This window comes from Mercenaria mercenaria, chromosome 1 (genome assembly GCF_021730395.1).
Source record: "Mercenaria mercenaria strain notata chromosome 1, MADL_Memer_1, whole genome shotgun sequence".
NCBI lineage: Eukaryota > Metazoa > Mollusca > Bivalvia > Venerida > Veneridae > Mercenaria > Mercenaria mercenaria.
In genome coordinates, this window is record NC_069361.1 from 67,200,645 (window position 1) to 67,212,745 (window position 12,101).

General features: G+C 35.2%; 1 protein-coding gene across 1 annotated transcript; it reads left to right on the forward strand.

Moving 5' to 3' along the window:
- The first annotated feature begins 10,912 nt into the window (after positions 1-10,912).
- LOC128559558 (uncharacterized) lies at positions 10,913-11,491 on the forward strand. Its single transcript, XM_053551639.1, has one exon. The coding sequence runs from the start codon at positions 10,913-10,915 to the stop codon at positions 11,489-11,491; it is 579 nt and encodes a 192-aa protein (XP_053407614.1).
- The last annotated feature ends 610 nt before the right edge of the window (positions 11,492-12,101 follow it).

Genomic DNA, 12,101 nt, shown 5'->3' on the forward strand with positions numbered 1-12,101 from the left:
GCGGCCTGAAATAAAAAACAGATTACTGAATATACGTTTTTATTAAGAAATGATACAGAATAATTATGTTTTAATATACCGAACAAATAGGAAGAGGATATACGTCTGCGGAATAATTTCAAGTGGGCGTAGTCTAAGTGAATTACACATGCGGCGTAACTTCGACAAATATCCATTTAGCAGTTCATTAAATATAATTAAAAAGATCTTCCAATTTTTACCCCCGGTCAGCCCTAAAAGCTCCAAGGAGAATCAAGAAAGCAAGAAATAGTTAAAAATTGTATGACTTAATTGTCGTCTGAAAATGGCCGATAGAATTTGATTTTATGTTCAAACGTTTTAATCAAAGATAACTTTTTAAAAGGTTCTAATGAAATACATATCTGCGCTTTATGTTGATTATGTAAGCAAAGTAAGCGTGAAGAATACTCAAATGAAGTTGTGTTCTTATAGTGTTAAGCAAAATAATGCATAACTATAAAAAAACTATTTAGATATAGCTGTCTCGGAAACATATGCATGGCCATGAAAATATTTGAACAAACTTTCCCATTAAATTTTGTGCATAGACTTTTGGGCTCTTGATCTATTCTGCATATAAAGAATCAATAAGTTTTGGCATTTACCGACGGTGCCTCATGTCTCTTCTTCTTTCTTACTGGTTCTTCGTGTCTGTCAATCAAACAAGTAAAAAGGAAACAAAATCACTTAGAAAAGGACAGCTCTAGAGAAAAAATTTCCTGGCGAGAAACACTCCAGAATATTGAAATTGTAAAAACCGTTATTGAAAATATTTTAGAAAATAATATTTTACGAGTGTTATTTCCTTATGAGTAGAAACATAAACAGCATTTCAGTTCATGTAGAATGTGCTCTATTTATTTATTTGGTGGGTTTAACGTCGCACCGACACAATTATAGGTCTTTTGGTGACTTTCCAGCTTTGATGGTGAAGTAAGACCCCAGGTGCCCCTCCGTGCGTTTTTTCATCACGAGCGTGTACTTGGGTAGAACCACCGACCTTCCGTAAGCCAGCTGAATGGCTTCCTCACACGAAGAATTGAACGTCCCGAGTGAAGCTCAAACCCACATCGATGAGGGACAAGTGATTTGAAGTCAGCGACCTTAACCACTCGGGCACGGATGCCCCAGAATGTTCTCTAGGAATGAAGTCTAAATTCTACACGAAATGCGCAAAAAAATGGGAAAATTAGGGTCTATCTACTTAGGGCTTTTTTCGATACCCCACGGAAGCACATTTTCTATCGATTCAGTGACACCATTGTTTACATATCTATGCAAATATCATAGTTTCCGACGGCAGCACCTTTTTGAGCAATAATGTGTCGTGCTAATACATATACTGAACAGCAAAAGAAACTATCCAGATGTATCTCTGGTATATCTTGAAATAAAAAAAATCAAATTTGAATTGTTTCTTCATATCAAAATTACACTTGAAGAACTTCTCGTGATGAATTTTTAAAAATCAATCAACCGTGAAGTCAGTAGTCCCACAATAGCTGTTTGAAAGGCTATATCTTCTGCGTGACAGTTGCATTCCAATTGGGCGCTCGGGCTAAATTTGATTCAGTCGTGCGGTGCAACCAACAATATTTTTTTTAACTTTATGCTGTTTTTCGAGTTAGTCAATTATCAGTATTTCCAATGACAATAAAATTTCACACAAAACAAAAGTTAATTACAGGCGCACGTGAATTTCGTGCAAAACGGCTATTGTGTGACTACTGACTTCATGGTTGATTGATTTTTTTTAAATGTACACGTGAAGTTCTTCAAGTGTAATGTGATATGAAAAACACAAGTGATTTATAAATTAAAGTGTTTAATAAAAAAAACCCCAGTTATTAAACTGGATAGTTTCTTTTGCTGTTCAGTATAAAACATACCTCTCATTTTCAACGGCTTCCTTCGCCGCCTCACACAACCTGTGTAGTTGTACTGTACTCAGACAACCTCTTGCTATAATTTCAAAAAAAAAGAAGACGTGTTTACTTTATAACGCACTATACTGGTTCGAGTCGTAAATTCGGCCATTTTTTGCGGTTTTTGATAAATATTTCTTTCTTTATACGATTGATTTGTATAAAATTTCTACCATATGTGCTTTAATACAAGCAACATTGATTGTTATCATTAACGGCCGTTTACAGTATAGTAAACAATAAAACCGTGCTTAAAATAACGGACAGGTTTAGCCTCCACATTTTACCTTCTAGAGGTTGTAAATATTCGGCCACTTTTTAAATATAAAGTTGGTTATATTTTCAACATTGTCTTGGAAATAAATCGATGCTACAGCCAAAATGTTCTTTTTTCAACAAACTGCAATCATTTATCAAAAGCATACCTCATGGGAAATATTTGCCAACAGAGATTTCAAAAGCGCCTGCCATCCTTCTCACACCAGCATGACGTAGTTCCATTTTTACGTCACTGTTTATCACACATTCTAGCATAAAACTGCTGTTCTTGTCACTTTTCAGGGGTGTTTTAACAGGAGATTAAAGAGATTCTCGCGCTCACATGCTGTTATAACACCTTTTTATATATGCGCGTTCCGTGGCAAAGCATAAACGTTTTACGGCCCCGAAAAGGATAATTCAAAAGGATATGACGTCAACGTGAAAAAAAACAACGTAGACATGGAAATTTAATGACGTCGAGGGATAATATATTCGTTTTCTTGGTAATAACGCGTTTTATGCTAGTTAGCGCATGTTCTTTTCATGTTATAAAGTTTAGATCTGAATTAACCCTTGCCCGGCCTCAGCAGGAACAAGCGCGTGCGATGACGTCACGCGGCCCGCCAGACAAAATATTTGCTACTTAGAGTACACAACTTTAGGGATTGACAACTTTTTCTCTAGTCACCTCAACTTGTTGTTTTCTGCCGACTTTGTTGCTAACGCAAGTGCTTGTGATGACACATATGCGTTCTCAAGCATCTGGCTCGAAAAAATGCATTAAAGTGGGTGGCCGAATATTTACGACCTGGCCGAATTTACGACTCGAACCAGTACATTACATTTAAATAGATATGTTTCATTTATGATACAATGTTTCATGAATGAACATGTTTTCATGGTATAATTAATATACTTAAACATGTTGCACATGTGAAATCACTTTTATTTTATGTTTTCCAGTGAATTATGGAGTTTTCTCAAACTTGAAACTTGAGAATTTTCTTAAACGCCTATTTCAACGCACAAAGCATCTTCAATGGCGTTGTACACTCATTCATTAAAAACAGTAAAAACAATTCATCAATATTAACACAAAGTCTTGATTTGCTTCAATGTAATTGCTGTAGTATGAATTTTAGAACAATGAATAGTAGTCTTTGAAGAAGTGAGTTTTCAACTGCTTTATGACGATTTTAACTGATTCACTTTGTCTGAGATTTAATGGCAGTTCGTTCCAAAGTTTTGGTCCAACCGTACTGAAGCTTCTGTATAAATAAATAGAGCACATTCTACATGAATTGAAATGCTGTCAGTGAAATAAAAGTGATAATCCATAGTTTTGACTGTGTTTGTCGAACTAGTTGCGGTCCTCCGACGTGATTGAAGTTAAATTGTTTATCGAGCGTTATTAATACCGGGAACCATAATGACGATGACGTCGTTGAAATGACGTCATTTGTCTTATGCTTTCTGCTGACCTTTCCCGCGATTTTCGACATTTTATAAATTACGCAACAAAGAAGAGTTTTACACATAAAATAAAAAGAAAATTTGTTTGATTCGTGAGCATCAAAAAAGTCATTTTCACTCGTGGCTACGCCACTCGTGAACATATCTGTTTTTGATGCTCACTTGTGAAATAAAATTGATATTTCACTGAAACAAACAAATATCCTCTATATTTTTCCGTTAAAGAGTTTCAAAAAACAGTTTTACAGTTGTATTTTAGATAAACGTGCGCATATGAATGTCTTCAATTGAGCACATATATCACGCAAAAAATCCATCATCGTTGCCGGGATATTTCAAATGAGCGAACATACTATAATCATACATGTTAAAATGACAATTTGTACGACCTACGCCAAGCACTGGAATCTGCATTTCAAAGGGAATGGAATATGCCGAGAACGGAGTCGACACTGTTATAGGGATAGTGAATGTTTTATTTCATGGAAGAAATAGAGCGAAATGTAGAGTCTTTGAACATTCGATATCATTTTGGAAAAATTCAGACTTAATATTTAGATATAATATAGAAATCTAAGGACTATATATGTACAAGTTTGGTAAAAAATTGTAAAAAAATGATCTGTCAAATATAGTTTGTTTCTTTTTGCGTGTTGTTTTTAACTTTTTAAGCAGTTGTTTATAGGAATCAAGTACACCCTGAAGTCACATTCTCCGCACGGGTTTCGGTTCCATGACCTCAAGTTGAATCCCGCTCTTGACATTTCATCACGTCACAACCGGAAGTGGCATTGACCGTCTTTTCAAAGTTCGATACTAAAAGTGTTGATTACATATAAATCCCTAATTAGATTTTCGGCTGCTGTATTGCGTTTTCAGGATCGTGGCTTTTTAGACTACATTGACATTAAATCGCTTTTTTTTTCGATTGTGCATAGATACTGATATCTGTTAGGCAAAGAAATCTTGTTAAGCTCTTTATCGTTTTATCATTATTTTTTGCATGCCTGACAGGGTTCTGTTGTGTGTTTGTCGGTGCTTAAAAAAATAGGACACACCCCTGTGTATGAAGTAACTCACGTGCAGTAATTTTTAATTAATGAATGCGTAAGTTCAAACGCTACTATTATAAATGGTGCTCAAAGGAAAAGCACTTGTAACACTACTTTTGTTCTAAAGATTAAAGAATACGGCATGCAAGAAATAGAATCTTTCAATTTTTAAAGTTTCGGATGGAAATATCTAATTTTCGGGTAACTTGTTTTGCAGTGAAATGACAGAAGCTATTTACTGTAGAATTTTGACAGAATTATGCACCTAATTATCTTAGAACTCTTTGTTAAAGTTTTATAATGTCTCTACTTGCAAAGCTCTAATTCAAAGTCAAACACTGAGAAAAGTCGAGCGTCTTACGGATAGCTCTTGTTAAAATAATACCTGCCTTTACCATGCTGTATGTTTAATGTTTAAGCTTCAATAAATAAGAACAGACTTACTAGTCAAATTCGGAGACATGAATGGTATATCAGTTGGCCACCATTCTGGAACATTTTCTCTTCTGTAGAATTTCCTTCCGTCTGCAATATAGATAAAAAATATTTTCTGTTAAAGGTGAATGTTCATATCATTGTTTTGCATTTTATTTGCAACATATAAATGACTTTCTGTTCGTAGTTTTGCATTCTTAGAAAGCTACAATGAATTTTGACGTAACAGAATAAAGTTCTTAATAAAAACCTTTGGGGCGATTTAATTATGGTATAAGACTACAGATGTTACCCTGGGAATCAAACCTGGCAAGGGTTGGCACCTTGGTAGAACAGCTGGATGCCAATCGGGCGGGGCACAGAAGTAAACGGCCACTCATACAAAGGTAACACTATCTGCAACTCGGTCACGGAAGATCCAAAATAATTAGGGATATATCGATTTTTTATCCAAATCTTAATGTTACAAAATATTATATTTGATAATGCCGTCAAAGACATATATTGTATTTAAAATTCCTTGGTATCATGCAAATTAGTTTATACTAGTTTGTTTTAGCTCGATTGCGATGACAGCATCAAGCCTATTGGAACCACTTTCGAGTCCGTTTCCTGGAAAAACCAGCACTGGTGGCAAATAAGAAGTCATGGTCGTGACCACAGTTGTGCTCGAACCCACGACCCATGGATTGAGCGGCCGACACCTTATCCACTAGACCACTGCTCCCCTTGGTAATATATACAGATGTATCTCATGATATAGTTGTTTGCTCTTGAACAAAATCATTGTTTGTCGTTCAGATGCGTATTGTATCACCCGGGCTGCGCTTTCGTGAAATAATTCCTTCGCATCCAAACTCTAAACAAAGACTTAATTTAACGACAAATCACAATATGAGATAAATCATTTCTTATTCTTTGTTATTGTGTCGTTAAGAAAACGACAAATGTACAGCAACAACCTTAAACACACATACAAAAAATGATTTATTAACATCGATGACGAGTTTTTAGAATATTTTACAGCACTCATTGGCACAGTCACATTGCAATATCTTTCCACAAACTGTTCTTATATACTTTTCTAAACTTAACATAATCAGACGGGCATCCAACGAATAAAGAAAAACACACACATCCCACGTCTAATACATCCGTGTGGTATTTTCTCCTCGCCTTCCTGCTTGCAGGTACCCGCCCCTTGCTTGCAATTATTTTCTTCTCTTCTGTAAACATATATTATGTAAAATATTTCGAACAATATTTTCATATAAACGATATAATATGACCTGTACGAAGCACGCCTTGGTATACCTGTAAAATCTGCACTCTTATAATCATCGTTGTAATTGCGATACCTTGGATAATATTTCAATTTTCTCGGTCACCATTGTTTCAATATGCTATTTTATCCCTGAGGGTTATTTTCTATTAAAATGGCTCAAGTCAACAATGCGTAGTATACTTTATTGTTTTATTTTCAACGTGGTCTTAACGAAATATATGAAAATCATAGGCGACCGGTTATAAATGTCTACGAGTGTATTTTGAAGCTTTCCATGCTTCACAATTTGAAAGTATTCATTAAAGTGTTGGAGAATCATAAAAAGTTCTAGTATTCCTAAGCGGTGGTAACGTACAAAATCCTTTCCAAGAGTTTATAATACAATATGAAATGATTACTTGCTTTAATATGTCAAATAAAGTAAGACAATAATATCGCCTTGGTAGACTTGTGGTAGAATATGCTGAGAGCGTCGGTTCGATCCCTTGCCACCTCTTACCAAAAGAATTTTAAAATTGGTAACAGTCTCTTGCTTGGCGCTAATCATTAAAAGAAACTGGCATCATACCAACATGACGATGAATTACATCAGTGACATTTGGTTGCCGGGAATGATAAATACATGTTACAAAAGAATGAATAAAAAAACGATTAATATAAACTATTAATTATACGAGTGTCCAATATTTTCCTTAGAGCGCTCCTGGACGCAGCGTCCACATCATCTCCTGAAAATATATAAACTCTGTATTTAATGAAAGATTTTTATTTATATGTATATATAACAGTGAAATGTTGTATCAATATTTTATTGCGAAAAAGGCAAAGAAACACATTTATGACTTTCTTTCTTTGCCTGGAACCTGTTTACAACAGAAAATCCTGCTTCTGGTTGGAGTCCACTTACAACAGCAAACTAAAAAGAATCCTTTCTCTTGGAATCTATTTACAATTCAAACCGTCAGGGATTTTCCTACTGCCGCCAAGAAGACTATAACAAAACAATCATATAAGCGAATGTGAGTTTGTTGACAACAACTTTTTGGTTTAAGAATTTACCTTCTAATGACTTTAGTTAATTTATAGCAGCAGTTTCCTTTTTCTGATGGAAGACCATTTACAAGATGAAATCCTTTTAGACGTTGTACTTCTGCTTTGAGTCCATTTACATAAGTACATTTTAAGTAGTTTCCAACTTCAAGCTTTAGTCCATAAGCACGGGTAGACACTCTCCGATCTTATCTACTTCGTGCCGTGAGGAGTCCATTGCCAACAACAGACGCTTCTGTTACTTTCCCTTTTCCGTCTGGTGTCCATTTACAGTATGAAAATTTTACGTCTGCTTGCAGTTCATGTATAACAGCAATTCTAAGAAATTTTCTTATTCCTCATTGAGTCTATTTAAGAGTTTTTCAGAACTTACCTACTTAGACCTGGAATCTTTACAATAGCATAAAATTTAACAACTTACCAACTTACGCCAGGAGTCCATTGAAGACAACTTCTTTCGTGATATGTCTACTTCCATCAAGAGTCCATATACAACAATAAATTCTTCTAGCAGTTTCCTTATGTCACCCTGAGGCCATTTACAGCCGCAAAACATATTCTTTCTTCCACCAATCATCCATTTATAACATCATTTAGGACAATGTACATTTAAAACAGCAATCTCGAAGAAACCTATTACCTTTGTCTGGACTCCTTATAAAACTTTAGCAAATTCTTTTTAAATTTACTTTTGGCAGGAGTCCATTTACAAACATATACCTCACCAGGGGACTATATAAAACATAAACATTCTTAACTTCTTTATTATCCTTGGAGTCCATTCATAAGTCTGCCTCTGGTTGAAGTCCATTTACACGACGGACCCTTAGAACCTACCAACCTACTTGTTCAGAACAATACCATCATCAATGATAAATTTACAGCAGCATACTCTTTTGGAAATTCTCTTCTTTTTTTTTTCTTTTTTTTTTGGATAGAAATTCATTTGTAACCAAAAAAGAACTTCTTCCGGTTTGAAAATCACTTAGAAACTTTTGGAACTTTCTACGTCCGCCTGGCGTCCAAGAGCAACAATAAAACTGCCAGAAGTTTGAGAAAGAAATGTTCGAAAAAAGTACGCTACTATGTCTGGTAAAAGTTTCTTAAAATTATGAAACAACATATAGAAGAAGTTTTAACCCTAGATTGTATTCATTTAAGAAATGAAATGTTGTTTTCGGTGTTCATGCGAAATAAACGACAGAATAGGATCGGCAAATCCATGAATCGCGCTAGCGATTCATGTTTAATTTGCTGATCCTTTTCTGTCTTTCATTTCGCATGAACACCGAAATAGTTTCATTTCTTACATTTAAATTATATTTCCTTTCAGTTTGTAAACAAGATAATATTATCAATTGCACATATTTTGTGGCATTTAACATTAAATTCAACTTCCCGGCCATTCTGTTCAACACACGGAATAACTGCGACGCCATCAAAGGAACGTTCTCCCTAAATATACGCGGACGTCGTCAAAACAGCGATCGGTTATCACTAAGCAGCGATGACGTAAATTTCGCGCCTTTCTTTTTGCTGTTCATACGAAATAAACGTCATAATTTTCAATAGAAAAGAATAGGGTGAATGTAAATATTAACGCTTATCTTTTTTTTCTAAAATGTAGAATTTTATTAAACTCTGATCTTTTCAAAACTTCAGAATATACTAAGAACATTCGGCAAATAAAGAGATAGGGTCGTAGTCGTGAATCTTGACCTAACTGAAGTATTCTTAAGTTGAGGGAAAATTACAATTTTGATAAAATATTCGCTAATACAATACTTTTACAAGGTGGATTTAAATAATTAGCCAAGCTGCTGAGCGCAGATCTACTAACTGCGAGGTCGTGACGTCGATCCCTCAGCATGGCGAATGTTCTCTGTAACGATTTGATAATAGATATTGTTGGCAGTTTTATACTGGAAGAATCTAGGAACACCTGTCAAGTTAACTGCACGCCATTACATAATAGAGCTAATAACTGAAATACAATTAAAAACGGCGTAAACCTAAAAAAAAATTCTCATCGTCTTAAAGAACATATGACCTATAATAATTATGAAATCAAATGTGTAGGTCCATGTGCTTGTTCTCGAGATATTTGCCAATTATTAAAGATACCTGCGCAATCGAGCTGATTTTCAGACGTTTTAAGTTATTTAACATGTTTTTATACAATTATATTTCAAATTTAGAATGATAGTAACGTTGCCGTGGTAAGATTTACATTTTTCCGCACTTTTGCCTTTATTTCATTAGATGATTATCATTGCTGCCTGCCGAATCCAGGCTTTTATTCTACGTTTTCGGATAAATGAGGTTACGCCATTACTTCCGGTGTGCCAAACGTGCAGAACTATCTTGTTTAGCTCTTAAATTCAGACACAGTCAAAACTGTAATGCAGATTTTCTGAAGAAAAAAATGACTTATGACAACTCCTTTTATATACAATTTCGGTTCAAATATTTTATATGTATTAAATCTGGACTTTGTGTTCGTACTGGAGAACAAATGAATTATAAAACTCTTACCCACTGTTACTACAGTAACAGTTTTGTCTTATGTAAATGCATTTAAAAGAGCTTACCTATCTCTACCCAAACACCATCCACCTTCGCCACTGCGAAGAAAACCAAATCGTGGTTGGCAGCAATGTCTCTGGCCTGAAAAATATCTTATACTGTTTTGAGATTTTATGCTTTATTTTTACGCAGTTTTCTGTTTAGAATTGCATAATTTTATCGACTGTGTGTTAAAGGCCTTTAATGCTTAAAATGTTAATCTTGAAAATTGTTAATACGGTTTGTACCATATAAAGGGACAAACCCCTTTATCTGCACACAGTAGCAGTTTTTTGTTTGGACCGGGTACGTGTAACACGACTTTAGTCTTTAATCGGATTGAGTACGTTCATGCGGAGTTTATACCAAAGCTTTGCCTCTTTTTGGAAAAACAGCTGAGATAAAGTCGTTTTCAACTGCAGAGAAGCATTTTTCTATACTTTTTCTTTTTTGAAATTTGAATTCACTATATGTTACATGTGTAATTAAATTTTATCGATAATACCGTCAAATAAATACATTTATACGAGTACAATTGATTATCGCTTTATGCGTACATAAATCTTAAAATAATTGAGATCACATGCAAAGTCGATGATGCAGTTTTGTCAATGTAAACCCGAAATTTTTTAATGTAGTATTCACTGTCTATGCATTTTCTCTGATGGTTGCATCTGACACTTGGATACCTTGTTCTGTACATAAAACAGGTTCGAGGGATTCAAACCTTCAACCACACTCAGTTATTAAATTAACATAGTTTGTTACACAATTAAATTAATTAACTTTCAAATAATTAATATAATAATTTTGTTATTTTGCTATATTTGCCTTAATTTTGATAGATGCCTAAAGCCAAAAAGAAGTCGGTAACGGTTGGCGCAACTAGTCCTGTGGCCTTAAACGCAATGAAAAGTGCGGTTAATACCAGACGTGCCACAAAATCATCTGGATTTTCTTCAGTAGGCCCACCTTCTGGCTCACCTCCGATAGTGCTGGCGCCTCAACCTCACGAGGCATTACCACCTCGAGCTGTATCAGTATCTTCTACAGCTCCGCCTCTACCTCACGCAGCATTACCACCTCAAGCAGTATCTGCCTGTGCGGCTCCACCTTACGGCTCATCTCACTTCATGCCGGTACCTCAACCTAATGAACCATCATTACCTCAAGCAGCCCCACAACTAGTACCTGCGGCTCCAGCTGTTCACCAAGTGGAACCAGCTGAAGAGGTACCTCAACAAGAAAATCCTGGGCCCTTACCCCGCAGGCAGCTTGTTCAATGTACAAGTTTTCAGTCTATTTATGATAACAGTGCTGATCAAATATTCAATCCAGCAATAAATAATTCAACTGCTCAGCCATTCGACCCAGCCATCGAGCCAGCCATCGAGTACATAAACCCACAACTTCTGGTTCCTTGAAGGATTAACACTATCCATTTTCATGTTCCCCCAACGATAAAAGCGAAAATTTGGAATAATGAGTTTATCGAAGTAAGTTCTTTGTTTTGAGAGAACAAAGTTAGCGTAAACTCGTCCTTTTTAGTTGTTCAAGCTGGCAAAATTGCAAGCCAGAATTGTAAACAAAAAAAAATATCACGAATATTGAAAAATGGTCAGATGCTTTTCTGTTTTTTATTTCGATTTACGTAATGAAACAACCTGAATCTATTCAAGGTTTACTATCAGAAAGCTTGCAGCTCGCAATGCAAACTGGGTGTATTACGACAATCAGTTCCGTATGAGAAAAAAACGTGGATCCTACAAGTAGTTGGGATGTAGTCGACACTGAATTGTGGCTTCTTAGCACTACCAAAAATAGTATAGCGCCTGTCGAAGCACAGCTTTTCAAACAGATGCCATGCGTATTTACATGTTTAAAAAAGAACTACTTTTAATATTCCACGGGAGGTATTTAAAAAAAAACAATAAACATTCTAGTAAATTCAGTAATATTCAAACCCTTGAACAAAATGTTAATGGAAGTTAGTATTAGCAAGATAATTTAACAAGAAATTTATTTTAAAGTTCA